The 16891-nt window shown below is 30.6% G+C and overlaps 1 protein-coding gene across 14 annotated transcripts in view; it reads right to left on the minus strand.

The window, feature by feature from the left end:
• Positions 1 to 16891, minus strand: part of LOC113550476 (dystonin) — a 74359-nt gene that overhangs the window by 48558 nt on the left and 8910 nt on the right. For 3 of the 14 annotated variants that reach the window (XM_026952327.1, XM_026952331.1, XM_026952323.1), the window contains exons 1-2: positions 15170 to 15501; positions 8018 to 8243 (exon numbers count right to left, since the gene is read on the minus strand). The exons of 4 other annotated variants lie outside the window; for them this stretch is intronic. In XM_026952327.1, the coding sequence (XP_026808128.1) occupies positions 8018 to 8147 (130 nt within the window). In that variant the 5' untranslated portion in view covers positions 8148 to 8243; positions 15170 to 15501. Of the gene's footprint in view, positions 1 to 8017; positions 8244 to 15169; positions 15505 to 16891 lie in introns of those variants that run through there. 7 more of the 14 variants (XM_026952326.1, XM_026952328.1, XM_026952324.1 and 4 more) reach the window with 6 other exon arrangements.

The raw sequence follows: 16891 nt of genomic DNA on the forward strand, positions 1-16891 counted from the left end.
GAATTTCCAATGGTAAAATTATTATAAATTTAAAAATAATATATATTATTTAAGTATTTGGAAACATAAAATTCAATAGACACTTTAATATGTCTTCTAAAAACATTAATAGTTAAATTTGTGTAACTCATAGAAGTAAATATAGATAGAAGAATATTATTGTATTCGTATGACACATTAATCACTAATTTTTAATTAGTGGGAATGTTTTTTGTGAAGAGGGTAGGGGTAGACTATGCCTTTGGTAGGTGGTTACTTTTGTTTGACTAGAACTATATTTTTTTAAGATATATTCCACTGCGATACAATATCATAAATACCAAATTAAAATATTTCTTATAACAAATTAATATTGATATTGATTAATATGTCATAAATTTTCCCTAAAATCTGAAATCCGAAATATAAAATAAAAGTCAAACATTAGTAGGTATACTACTAATTATTAGTTATAGCTTATAAGTTATTAGTACTTACTATGTGTACGACATATTATTTTAAAAATATAAATACCTAATACAAACACTTAGGATACAACCATAGATAAGCAAATATTATAATCATATGAATATAACTATATACATTCCTTCAATTAAAAACTTATTTATCCCACTACATTAATCAGTGGATCTTCGTAGAACATTCTGAATAGTAATCTTGACTTTGATTAAATTATTGTCCTTGACATAACAATAAATAACCTATTTTTTCTTTTCTTGTATTATTTGCATTCAAGAATTTATATGAAGTATCCACTTAGAAAATATACAAATGTTGTCACCTATATGAATTTTTACCAATAGTAGCATAATGATGTTTTAACGAGTTGTTAATATGTCAAATTTAAATTAATGATCTTGAGAAAATAAATAACAGTCAGTGAATAACATTATATATTGCCACTGCCCACTCGAGTACAAAGGAATACAATTAATTTTAACTGTACCAACGATTTTGAATGCCTAAAAAAAGTAGATTTAAATAAGAAAAAAATTGAAATCGCCAAAAAAGTCAATATAAAAATATTAATGATCCATAATCATATTAAATATTTTTAAAATAACATAAAATATTAATGTTTAATATAATTAACTAATAAAACATACATCAATATTAAAATACTATTTGTATATTTAATTTATAATATCACAAAGAAATAAAGCGAAGTAAACCTATATACTGACGTAATTTTAGTACCTTAATAATACCAAATATGTCGTGTATTAAAATTTGCATACCAATTTAAATTTCAACAATTATACAACATAATTTTATTATATTATGCAGATATATTTTTAAAGTAAATTATTAAACATAAAAATATAAATTTATAAATTAATTAATATACATTTTTTTATATTTTTATATAATATAGTTTTCATACCATATAAATAATACAAGACAAATTAATAAATGTATGGTATGAACTTTTAATTAAAAAAATAAAAAGGTAATATTTTCCATAAAGATTAATAATAATGAATTATGAACTATATCGTATAACTACGCAAAATAAATTTAAAGCTATGATTTAATGAAAATAACCGTAACTAGGGAAAAATGTTAATAATCATAACATCAAATCAATTGTTTTTAATTAAAATTAAATATGAATATAATATTTATTGAGTAAGAAAAATAACTTGATTTTAAAAGCCTAACTAAAAGTAAACACCGCGATGTCTAACAATATTATCTAGGTACAATGAGAGTGAAAAAATAACTTATAATAATAAACATTTTTGTTCATTATTTATAAAATTTAAGTTACATATTTAACCTTATTAATTTAAGTATACATTTTTAAAATTGAAACACATGGGTGTTTAATTAAATGTATTAGTTATAGATAACTATAATAATAGGCGATGTATCATTTTTAAGTATTAATTCGGAGCGTCATAAATATATTAAATGATTAATTAAACCTAGCCTATTTATCAAACCTATAAATACAAAATAGTGTTTGTGTAACCTACAGTGATTAATCCATTTAATACATAGAATTTAAATTCTCTTTACATTAACTTTTATTATCCATTCACATTCGAAGTGCCAACTATTAACTATTAGTAAAATAGACTCCAAAAGATTTAAATTTTTACTTCAACATGAACAATACATTACTCACTATTATTGTTTATAAGATAATATACACAACATCATACATAGTTTTTATCGAACGGGTATTGTGTGATAGATTTTTTTACATTAACCTATAACTTATTGTCATCATACAAATGTATTATTTTATAAAATCTAATAGTTGTTAAATCACACAAATTAAAGAAAAAATATTAAACGAACAATACATTCAATAATATAATGTTATTGAAATGAACTTTTAAAGACTATATTATAGACCGTTATAATAAGATATAAAATTTGTATATATGTATCTTATTCGTGTTAAAATACCGATCATCATCTTACAAAAATGTGCGATACCAAATCCAAATGTCCTTTTAATATTCCAAAGCGAAGGATGGCCTTCGGAGTGAATAATGGGTTTTGCGACCGTATATATTCCGAATAAAAAAACTGTAGTAACTATAAGTATGGCGGGTAACAAAAATACAAGGAGATTAAATTGAAGAAATGTGATTCTAATTGATTATTATTATTGCACGGCAATCGTGTGTGGTTTCTTTCATCTCTTCGTTATAATTTATATAAGCAATATCATATTACCCGTCTTTGGCACCATATAGTTTGCACGCACACGCATACATACACAACTCACTACGAAACATTCGATTGTTTCGCGTTTAAAATAATGCACGGAAAATGGTAGGTGTAAGTAAATACAGACTGTAAAGAGTAACCGATATCAGCGACACGCCTATGAATAATACTTAATAGGGATAATTCCACCGGCTTGACCGGTATTACGCTCAAAAACGAAAGTTATTATAAATGGAGAGGTTTTCTCAGAGTAAAAAATATATACATAGTAATAATACAATTAATAATATAAATTATACAGGGTGTTTCTAAAATGAATGAGGTCAGTAGCATAATCGTTCTCATTGTTGTGGCCTAATGAAATTTTTTTTCTATCTTCAAAATTAAAGTCTATTCAAATTATTTTTAAAAAATTATCGAAAATGTAAAAATAAATATTCGAATTGTATCTTTTGCAAAATTCTCATATACGCATCAGTATGTGAGGTCGTCACGCGTTTTTCACGCTCAAGTCGCTGACTAAAAAAAAGTGGAGTGACACATTGTTTTGTATGAAAACTCTGAAAGATAAACTGTGGTGCAATTTATTTGTTTTCATTTTACATACATGATTAATTGAAACACTGATTTATATTTTAAAATAATAATAGATAACTAAAAAAGTTCAGTATAAATATGCAAATAGCTTTTTTATATCTTTAAAAAATATATTTGTTGAGCCACTATACAGTGCTCACTACTTATACTATTAAACGATCATTTCAGAAACACCCTGTACAATATATATGTAGGATAGTAAAGCATAAACAAATTTTAATTTTAACCAACTAAAAAGTTAATTTATTGTTCACCCCAAAATAGTGCTAGGTAATTGTGTTGTAATTTTTTTTTTTTACATGCAGTATCTGGCAAATTAAAATATATTACTATTTTATAAATATATTATGCATTTAAATTATATATTATATTATCTATTATCTACATTCGACCTCAAAAATTTAATAATAAACATACACATTTTTTAGATACAGAACCTCAAAAAATATTAACATACAAATTTAATATCATCGTTTTTAACGTAAATTTTAATAATTTATAGGGTAATTTATAATTAAAAGCGTAAAGACATTATAAATGATACAATTTTCAACTGTTGTAAGATTCTAACTGGGCATCAAAACATGACCTCCCTTAATGATAAAACAGGACTAAGTATTGTCATTTATTACAGCGCATTTCATTTAAGATTTTTTTAAAGTACGATGGCAGTGTACTTATTTTTAATTGAAAAAATAAAATTTGTTAAAAATAAATAAATATAAATTTATGGTAAAACTTAGTAAAACATTTTATTGAAAACTTAAAAATAACACGACATATTATAATAAAAATTATTTATATTAGATTATTATAGAATATTATAATTTTTTACAAAATGAGAAAGTTTGTGCACTATTTGTTTCTTCACTCTGATTCACTTATAACATAGCAACTTTGAGTTCAGCAGAACTAATCTTGTGTTGTTAACTTTCAATCAGAACGAAATGACATATAATCAAGCTTATAAACATAACAAAATCTGTCAAAATATCAGTGTTAATACATTTAATCATGTAAACTTTACATTGTAAAGTATTTTAAATATAACATTTTCAAAATACCCATGTATTGTAGAAAAATTGGAAAATCATAAGAAGCCAACGTGCAAACATAGATAATGTTCTTAACTAATAACTTTAGATAACTTAAATCAACTAACTTTTTAATTATTTTCTGATAGATAAATTATTATACATAATATACAAATACTTATTTGTATAATCATAAAACTTTGTTTGTGACAAAAATAATTACATAATAAACAACACAAAAAATATATATTATTTTTAATATCATAACAGCATAATTAAACACAATACTGTAAAAAACATTCTAATCTTTAATAAAAATGTATAAAATTAAATTAAATTAAAAATAAAAACAAAAAGTATACAAACAAATCGAATAAACAATGAACAACTCATTATATGTGTGTCATATTTTTTTTATATTTCTATAGTTCACTGATAATAAGTAGCATAATATAGAAGTATTATTAAGTTTTGTAATCAAAATTAATCCTATCTAAATACCTAGTAAAAACAATAACACACACTCCAATGAATAACTACTTTTCTTGATTGATATTGTATAATATTTAAATACATACATTTAAGTGCCTTCCTTAAGTACTGATATGTTCCTAAAAGAATTAACATTCTGCCATGTTTTCTATTCTTTCTATATGTACTTAATTATTATTATATTCAAAATTATTATTTGTTACATTTTGCCAATAATAATTTCATAACGATGTATAAATATTACATACAAATTAATTTTATGAAAAAAAAACTTACGTAAATAACACTTTTAATACACCAACATAACTCGTACATATATGTTATTCTAAGATAAGTTAATAAGATGAAAGAACTAAACATAACGCCGATGTTTGAATAAACATATTTAATATCAATAATGCTTCTTATATTTCTAATTAAATATATTTTTGTTACTTATATACTTAGTTAGATATGTTATCTAAACATTATATAGATACAAAAAAGTGCAAATTTATCAAAGGTCAAAATTTAAGTATACTTTTTACAAAAAAAGATATTTTAAAATATGATCTCGTAATTATTGAACTTTAACTAATATTTTTTATTATACTGCTAAAAATCTACTAAGACTGATAATAAATTATATTTATACGATTAGTATACCTATCAAGGTTTTGTGTAAAACGAATTACTGCAGTATATCTGTACAATATTTTTTTTATGTTATTATATTTATTTAAAATCTTAATTGGCTTAATACAAAATGTCTGTAAATTAAACAATAAAATTTCAAATACCATAGACAAATTTTAATACTCAACAATATAAAATTAGGTAATAACTCATTTACATTCAACACGAAATTTAAAGAAGAATTAATAATAATAACAATAATTAAAAAATAAAAATAAATATAATAATATGTAATATGTAATTATTTTAAATAATAATCATTTATTGTCAATTTATGGCTTAGAACTTGGTGTTTGCCTTGATCTTAAATGAGAAAATATTTTGATATAGTTTAACTACATGTGATCAGTAAGAATTATTGTCATATGTATAATAGGATAACGATAAAAACGAATGATATTGTTCAAGTGGTTGTGTATCTATATTATACGTGTATTTCCTGTCTTAAAATAAATTGATAATATTAGGCTATACAACGATGACCGGTCTTCGATGAGTAATTTTTTTTTTTTTTTTGGTTAATATGATTTTGACCTATACCTTTTTAGGTGTTGTATTAGTGTACTACAACACTGAAGGCAAAAACCACTGACCCTGCCCACTACATTCGCCTACTCTTAATCCACACCCCGGACTATGTCAATCCTTATTACATAAATAAAAAGTGCAAGGAAAATTATGTTTTCCCTTAAGAATAATTAATTTATTAGATCTCATTGGAGTACAATGCCAATGCGACAACCATGCCATTATTCTAGGATATACTTAATACATATCATGTGTCAGAATAAAGTCCTATTGAAAATTATTATGTGGCGTAATTTCTGGATGTGCAATTATTGAAATATTACGAAGGCAAACGTTTCCAATAATTTATACCGATGCGTTATAATTTTTCACTACATATTTTCAATTCAAGTAACATTTAATTTTTTTAAATAAATGCAAGGTTACACCATTTGTCATTGTGTTATAAACTATGTGCAATAAACTGTGATGTACATAATGTAGGTATACTAAACGTAGATAAATTTTAATTGGTATTTTCATATTGAAAATGAAATATATTCGAAAATAGGAAACTATAGGTAGTTTTTTTTTCAAAACTAATAGATTCTTATTTCATAATAAAATATCATGTATAAAATGGATACCTTAGTCCATCGTTTAGTTGTATTATCTAAACAGCTTATCAAATAACCTCACATTAATACAATTAATTTATGTTTTAACTATTTTGATAAATATAGTTGCTAAATTATAATTGATTTTTTACTAACTTTACAAATACATCATTAATACCATATATTAATGCATTATTACCAATTAAGGGAGCAGACTAAATGAAAATATGCTATTCCAGATGATTTTATAATGAATATTCATCGCCTCAAAGCCTAAATATTCAAATACGTATGAAGTTATATAATAGACACGTGGAACCACATAAAACGGTTTCTCACAAACATTGTATTATATATAGATAATACTGTCTATGTATTAATAAAGTTATATATCTATATAAGAGTTTATGAAAGCTTAATAAAAACCACCCATATAATACACATACTATATAGCATTGTAATTAAATAAATATAAAATAGACATATTTCACGTATATTGATCGGCACTAAAGTAACAGCGTCTAAACAAACATAAAAAATTAATTACACTGCTGTTACCATCCTAAACGAACCCTATACACAACTGAGTGTATTACTACATCTGATTGCGATGTTAACCGCGCAAGACGGTACCTACGATGTATTAAATTATTATGGTTTTTAAGTAAAAAGATTAAAATTTTCGACTAGTGCGCGGGTGGAACACCTACGCGTGAAAAAATAGAAATTCTACGCGATAAGTCCAAAAAACTGAATAGCAATCTCGCGCGCAGTTTTCCAGACATCGAGAAATTCCGCCTACAACGCGACGTCCCACGCAACCACAGCGCATAATACTCGAAGTCCCAGTGTCATTGATATATGTACAATTATAATACCTAATAATATTACGATCTTAAACCAACGGACTCGACATCACGACACGGACCACTGACTGGGCGGCACCGTCGGGTCGCACGTACTGCACGTCGTACGCGTCTTGCACCGCGGGTCGTGAACACATTTCAAACGCCCGTGGGACAAGTGTCTACACCCGCCCGCCCGGTGATTCTCACCCACAGACCTTGGACGACTGGCGGTCCGCGAGTGCGGTACGCGCGCGCCGTGAAGAAATGTGTCGCGCGACCGACCGCGGCGGCGGAGGAATCGGTCGTGCACGGCCGCTACCGGCACAGACGACCGGATCGACCGACCAACCGGCAGCGGCGGCGGCGGCGGGGGGGGGGGGGCGCTCGCGTTCACGGTTGACCTCGTTTTTGAGCGCCGCCAAAAGAAACGCTTCGGAACAGAAATATGCCGCGGCAGTAATATGCTTACATACCATCAGCGATGATTCATCACGTTTAATATACCCAAGTACACGCATATACGGCACGCGATTGAATTGTTAAACATATATGTGCGACAAACCTTTGAACTTGCTCAGGTTCTCCTCGTATCCGCGTTTTGACTTGCGTGGAGTCGTCGTCGTCCCGATCCCGTCGCCGTTGGCCGTCGGCTCGTCCGGGTCGAATCCGAGACGGTCCTTGTAGTACGACATGTCTAGCCGGGTTGCAGGACCCGCGCGAGAGCGGCAGTGCTGAGGGCTGCTCCTGTTTGTCGAACGCTAACGCCGCGGTCTTATTGCGCGTCGATCCTTCGATGAGAGGATGAGGGACGAACGGGAAAACAAAACAAAAACACAAAATTTGAACCACGACTATCGACGTATTATTGTTATTTTTTTTTGTTTGTTTAATATTCACGCTCGCTGTGCGCGATTCGACCCGGCAGACGCACCTGCTCCTAATCGCTGAAATGTATACTACACACACTCGCCGCGCTGCAACTGACGGGACGCCAAAAACAATATTGTACACCTACAGCAGCCTTCGTTATATAATAATACCGTCAGGACAACGGGTCGCCGATCACTGGTCACATGCTCGCGTTGCACACACGTATAACGACATGATATATATTGTATGTATGACACACGCACACGCACGTTTTGTCGCGCGCAGAGTCCTGTACGCGCGCGATCTCGCGGGGCGATCGACGACGGGCGTACGTGTGCATTCCCCTCCAGGTGCCCCCTTCCTGTCGTCGTCAAACCGGCACAGGTTTTCGCGATCGTCTCGGGTGGCGATATGAGCGATGATCGAACGGGGCGCGGGCCCCAAATGGAATTCACGCGCGCGCCGGTCGTACACCGCGGGACGGTGGGCGGCGGCGGTCCGTGGGACGCGGGATTGGCGTCCTGCATTGCTGCCGCCTGTTTGCCTTACATGGAACTGCATTATACACCCAGCGACCGCTGCTGACGGTTTTTCACCGGAACAGGTCATCGGCGATATTATGTGCACGAGAAAAAAAACGGAATTGCGTTCCGCGGGGGGAGGGAGGCGGTAGGAGGACGCGCCCGGAATGACGACGGTATAATATTATTACATAGGCGGACGTGGGTAGAGAGACGCTCGGTGAGACTAATGAAACGCAACATATATTATAATAATAATATAGAATATTACAAGTAGCGTTTAGTATTAAGTCCATTTCTTGCACGTGTATACCTATTTAGTATACCTACTCGTTTGGCAAAACCTCGAGGCTTCGCAAACAGATATTTTTCTCGCGTGCTATGCCATCCGCGGTAATTATCATGCCACAACCGTCCACCATTCAACAATCTTTATTATAGGTATTGATATGGATGGGTACATAGTGTCGTGTGTATGTGTGTGTACGATTCGTTCGTGGGTTTTTGCAGAAATTAAAAAATACGAATTTGTACAATATAATGAACTATGTATATAACCTCCGGTGAAGAAGATAATATAGCAATTTTAATTGCCCGAGTCGTAAATCCCAATTGAAACTTGTCAAAAACAATTAATAAAAACGTTTTAATTAATATTTTTTCATAAACGAGTATAGGTATAGTACCTACCTACTAATTATTATAGTAGTCTTGCGAAATTATATTAAAACGATATTATTATTAATAAATTTATACCACAAGTCATTAATTCGTTTTACATTATAATAATACCTATTTAGAAATTATGCATACAAGTTAATATATTATAAAGTACTCAAACTTTTTATATTATTAGTTATTTTACAGCATCATAACAAATCTATTAATAACTAAATTTGAAAGATAACCTATCTACAATTTAAATAACATTGTAATAACAAAGCTGTACCAATACAGTATTGTTTTAGATGTAGAATACAAATAAGTTAAGGAAATGTAATTTTTTAAAACAATGGTTTTTTTTCATAACAGGAAAATATATCAAATAAAACTTTCCCTACAGACTACCGTTCAAGATGACGTAAGGAATGTATACGTAATATTAACTTATTTGTAAATATAAGTAAATTAAACAAAGAAATGATTTTATTCCTAAAGGCCAAATTATTAAAGGTCGCTACTATAATACACTATAGGTTTACGGAAAAAAAAGTTATTTCGCTTCTATATTCCTTATTATATAATTACATTGTAAATGTCTGTTATTATCTGTACTACTTTAAACATTCAAATAATTATGTATTATAGTTAAAATTTAATATGTAACTAAATATAATAGATATTACTTTTTCAAACAATTTTGGTTTTTATATCTCAATAAAATAGTGGCTGTAATATTTTTTTTTATTTAGTACAAGTTATCGAGCGTTAAAATCTTTTGACTACATTGTGCTAAATGTAGAGATTTAAATTTGATAAATATTTAAAAAAATAATCATTATTTTCGATTAATAGTGTAGATTTTAATTTTACTTGTGAAAGAGCTAGGTAAATATACATTAAACTAATATGCTAATAAAATTAAAACCCTATTATTATGTTATAACGTGTAAGTAATTAAGTTTTACTGATAGTGTTGAAAAAAATAATTCATATTTTAAAGTTCTTAAATATAGGTATAGGATGTGTTAAATTAAATGCCTTTGCCCTATCATAAAATAAAAAGATCATATTCAGTATATCAATCAACATTATAAGACATTTACATCGTAGGAATATGAATAAAAATAAAAATTGGTACTAAATGATAAAAATTAAATTTTCTCATCAGGTGTCATACAATAAATAATTTAAAATTATTCAACTGTTAACGAATAATATAGTACATTCATATACCAGGCAATTATAAAAGTAATGAAGATTTTATAGTTTTTATAATTACTTTTTAATAAAAAATATGTAGTATATACTTATATATCCATTCGCCATATGTCCATTGGCAAATATTTGGTCAAATGTGAATGGGACAATTATAAACACAAGATAAATTCAACCCCCCCCCCCACAACTTACTGCTTACATTTCGCACCAGAACAATAAGAATATGAATCTATATAAAGTCAATAAATAAAAAATAAATGATACTATTAAGTTTATTTTAATTATAAATCTATAAATATAAAAATATTGCAGGGACATTCGGTAAGAATTAACCACCTCCAAGTCTTTTTTAACATCAACCAATGATAAGAGTTAACGTAAATAAAATAATATGCAAAGCAAAACCGGAACTATCATACCTGTGCATTAAAATAACGTTTATGAACATTAAAAGTTCATAAAAACAGAAAGTACTTAATTAATAATAATGTATATTTTATTCTAATAAAATCAGAATAATCGGATATATTTAATAAAATATCATTAGAGATATTTTAATTATTTTAACTTTTTAGCTAGATGAAAGGAATATGGAGTGCCTAGTGTATATCATTTAGAATTGATACAGTATACAAAACAAAAAATCTCGTTAAAAATATTATAAATGTTTAACAATTTATATCCAGCCGGGTTCTATTCCAGTTCTAGATTACAAAATAATCTTGTAATTTATTAAAATAATATAAAATATGCATAATACAATTTGAAATATTAAATCAGCTTATATGGTTATGATTTAGAAGTTAGAAGACACCAATACACATAATATATATATTATGGTTTCAAAAATTACGTTTCTAATACTGATAATTTAGGGTCATCATGAGGCTTAAATTATTTTATGACGATGAAATAAATATTATAAGTATCACAAATAATATAATATTATACTTGGGATGTCATCTTTAGAGTAAACAAACTATAAAAATTAAAAACTACCTTCGAATTTAAATTTGTACTCAAGAAGTACTAAATAGTAGTTATAAACATATTATACTGATATTAGTGTTATTGAAAATTAAATTATCGCTATACGCGCATACCCATAATAATTCTTAAACATTACGCCAAAAAATATAATATATGATTTCATAAAAAAAGAAAATAATTTTTAAGTATCAGTATTAATTTGTACACTTTTAACAATTAATTTTGGTCATATAAAAATATTCCGATTTCATATGGATCCTCAATATATGTATTTGATAACCGTGAGTGCCTACTCAAAATATTCTTTTGATATAAATATTATTATCGAATTAAAAATCAATATTTAAGCACTTGATTATAAATGTCATAATAATATGTGTTTATATTATTAACAACATAAGTACTTCATAAAATTAAGGTTTTAACTTGTGTCATGGTGTGTACGTATGAAATAAAAATTAAATATACCAATACCTAATACACGCTACGATTAATTTATAAATACTTTGAAGTATTACTAATCGTATATTTTTATTAGAACATGGCTTTTATTATGTTTTAATTACAGATCCGGCTTTGTATAAGTTAACGAAAGTGCATGATATTGTCAACTTACACAGTAATCGGATTGTAATCTGTCATTAAGTCGCTCATAGTAGACCTAGCTGTCCTCGATCCAATGACCATTAAATGGATGTAATATGAAACACTGTCAAGGTTTTAATGTGATTCGAATATTCCTAATTTTTTTTTTATTAAGACAGACTTCATCAAAATTCGTGCATCGCAAAAAATGTATTTAATGTAACAAGGCCATATATATATATATATATATATATATATAACAAAATTATAACCTTCTTTTAGACAATATAAAGAATATTTAAATATTTTAGAATTTTGGTAATGTTATTTATTATAATAGAATTAGTATAGTTTATATTATGATTAATTGTAAAATGAATAATATATTATATTGATTAATAAAAAATATAAAGTGTTGTAGCATAATTTTACGACAGATTAGTATATATACGAACAAAAGATGTCAGATAACAGCAAGGTCTGTGGACTATTTGTTATCACAACAACAATGATCCATAATAATAAAAAGTATAAAAAATTAAACTTCAAATATTGTTGAAATAATTATTGTTATATTTTGGTACCTCATAGAAATCAAGGATACATTTGCAAAACTGACATTTATAGTTTATACTCAAAAGGTTTTAATTTAAAAAATCTATAAATTTTGAAATCAAAATGATTATGTTGGTATTTAATGAGCCTCCTGGTGAGGTATACCAATAAATTTAAATTCTTTGTAAATACGCTATATATATGACTAACTATTAGACATTACCTACACGTAAACGATAAAGGTCAACAAACTCAACATTAATATTTTAATAATGAGTAAACTCCATAAAATATTTACCTAAAACGAATGTGAATTAGAAATCTACAATCTAACAAGCATAATGAAATAATCAGAGAAATAATAATAAGTATATATCGGTGATTATCACACATAAACGGTACTGTTATAATAAGGATTACATAATATTATTATGGTATAACGACGCGACGTCGTCCATCCCTCTAAGCACGACGTAATGACTCGACAAAAACGCATACCCATACGATAATATTATACCCATATGCATTATGTATAAATCGACTTGAATTTGGACACAAATAAAATAAACCACAGCCGCGTTATAATCGCGGAAAGAAAAATTCGATGAACATTAGATTCATAAATTGTACGAAATGGCGGTACAAGCAATATGCACACGTCGCGAACAGTTTGACGAAATCGCGTGCATAAAAAATATGCTTACGTCGCGTTTATTAATATTTCCGCACCGCTGTTCACCATGTCTAATGTGCAATAGAGAGTATTACGAAAACGAAATATTATTGTTAATGATTTAAGCCGATGGGTTTCCAATAATTACGCCTAATAACTGCGATTTTCAAACACACACACATACACTCGCACAAACTGTACATTATTATACATTTGTGTATGTTACTACCGTGGGAAAATAGATACCAACCGAATAATTTTCGGCGGGGGTGGTGACCAGCGATAGCGTATAAATGCAAACAAATAACACAGCCGGCGGTGAAGCGCGACCATACGAACATTCACCCTTTTTCACGTATACCCTCGAGGGGGCCCTCCCTTCGAACGAACCAAAAACGGATAGTAAACACTATATTAATAAAAAACAGTAGTATGCGACGATGACGATAATAACAATAATAATAATGGTAAACACAATGCGCGCACGACGACGCCGTAGCGAAAAACACAATCGTCGTCGTCGTCGTCGTCGGTAGGTTAATTCGTGCGGTCCCGCGGTTAAGACCGGCGTCAAACGGTCGCGCGCACGTTGTTTACCGGCTATATTATATATTTTATTGTATGTTTTATAAATCTCGAAATTATTATTATTATTCGTATCGTCTAAGGATCGGTTTCTTTGCACAGTTAGCATAACTGCTCTAGCCTACGTGTATAAATTATGATACACAACACACTCGGGGGGGCCGAGACGTGACTTTGAAAAATATATATGCACTTATTCCTGGCCGCCACGCACAGAGAGAACCGGTGCTCGCACAGATTCCGCTTCGGGCGGTACCGGGTTCACATATATACCGCCGCACATGCACACCTATACCGCGCGGCGACTACTCACCGCCGGGACACATTGTTTTCGCGAGAGTACAATAATATTATTATAATATACATAGCGGTGGTATACTGTACACGCAGTAATGAATAATGATAAATAACGATTTTTATCGCCCGTGAAAAATCGCGACTGTCGTTTTTCGGAATTCCCGGCGGGTGCGTCAGAGCGCGAAGAATTTTTTATCTATTTATGTATTCGATAACACGCGCATAAATGCCTACCCTCGGCCGGAAAACCTGTTTCAACACGGGCGTCGGTGACGATGACGAGGCAGATGACGTTATGCTAATATTTATACTCGTCAATCCGGTCATCGACAGAAATTTTTTATTTTTTTTAAAAAATATATGTTAACTAGGACTTGTGTTTGTTTTTGTTTTTATACGATTAAATCGCGAGACGTGACCGTTATTCACGAGCTGATCTTCCTGGAAATGATGTGCGACACACTATATAAAGCGAGTTTTCGCGATTTCGGTGTGGCAGGATATCGCGATCGAAATTACTATTTACAGCACAATCATGCAGTAAATAACGTGAACAAACTTTTGGAATGGGATCGCTTAGATATTACAGATAAAAAATCGCAATTAATCCGATCACTAATCACTTGGCGAGTCAGTTGATAATAGTCGTGGGCGAGTGTGAGTTTCAATCAAAAGTGATTAAGAACTAATGCCGGGGGTCCGCGTGGACATCGAATGCACAGCGCAAAATATAAACAAAACCAAAAACAGCACTTACATGGTAAATCGTTTCTATTTTTTTCTACCACCTCGGCCGACGGACTGTGGAAAAAGTACGACGACGAAGAATTACCACTGCGCCGCCACGCCGAGACGCAAACGAGATCGACAGTTTTAATACCTATATTGTTAGTGACTGCATAATGACGCGGGTGAAAATGTAATAATAAAAAATCGAAGGCGACGATGTATGCGTATAATATATTAATACTCTGTTGTACTCGTGCAAAATCAATAATAATTAATTGTTATTATTATTATACTGTAAAATAATGCAATACTGCGATAATGCTCGCGGAATAGAATTGTAACGAAATATTAAACGCAAACAACAAATAGGTACGACAAACGCCGAAACGACGACGCGGCACACGACTGCGGTCTACGGGTCCGCTACGGGTTGCCTATAGCTACACCACGATTTAGACGGATGGACAAACGCACACGCCACCACCACATTCGATACCGTGGTCCGTAGGCAAAACGCACGCACACGTACACACGAGTGCGCAAGTGTCGAACAGATGGAAGGAATGCGTCGTGGAGTGTGAGGGGGTCATGAAAAGGTGATGATGGTGGGAGAGGGGTTATGACGAAAAGTAACCGACGAGACGGATAATAACGTTATTATACGCGAGTGTATTATAACAATATATATTATTTTATCATTCTATTTATTTTTTGCCCACCGGCATATACATGAGCTGCCATCTGTCGATAGACTTCTGCGGCTAATCAGTCGCCTTGCTATTTATAAAGGTGTTTTCACGAGCACCGGTTTGCGACGCCGCGCCACCGATTACCTGTTGCTGCTCTCGGAAACCGCGCAAACCTCGGCGTTCCATTTAGGCAACCCCACTAACGAAATTATTCCGGATGACACCGCCGCCGACCAGTAGCGGTTTACAAGATAATGATTTCACTTAATTATCGACCGGTTTTCGATATTGCATTATTTGCATAATTACATCACAGTTAATAAAATGTTAACATAAATTATTAACCAATTAAAACAGATTCATGAATTTGCCGACAACGAGAAACCGATAACGCAAATCTTCCATAGCGACTGTAGATAACCTAATATTTTAGTATTCGTTAATTATAACATGAAAAGTACGAATGTGTACTAACGATATTTTGGTGTTAAACGCCAAAATTTTACGTTTTCAACGCTCACTTTTACCGTTGTCTATATCGATAGACCACAGATTTCGCAGCCCGAAAAGTTCACACGCATTACCGCAAAAACAGCAATAACTTTCTCTGACGCTGAATGCTGATGCAAAAAAGGTTCAATCAAAAATCGGACAGCGCTTTGATGGACGCGGAGAAAACGACAAATTTCCCAAGACTGCGAAACAACAAGTAACGGAAAATTTCACGACTGTTGTATACCAACCATATATGGGCGGTAACGGTGGCAATCGCTACGCAGCAAAGTTTAGACGATGATCGACTGCATCCGGTAAAGAACTTCACATGATTTCACCATCAGAATATAACAAACGCATCCGGAAAATTTCAGCCAAAACCAATACTGTTAATTCACCAAAATATATTCTCAAGTGTCTTTTTCAAGCTATAAAGATGAACTTACAGTACCTAATTCAAATAATATTATTATTATTCCATCGCGTAATTTCTTATTTAGTGTTACCTTCAATGTTCAAAATTCAAACATCAGAATTCATTATATTTAAATGAAATGTTAATATTT

This window comes from Rhopalosiphum maidis, chromosome 1 (genome assembly GCF_003676215.2).
Source record: "Rhopalosiphum maidis isolate BTI-1 chromosome 1, ASM367621v3, whole genome shotgun sequence".
Classification (NCBI taxonomy): Eukaryota; Metazoa; Arthropoda; class Insecta; order Hemiptera; family Aphididae; genus Rhopalosiphum; species Rhopalosiphum maidis.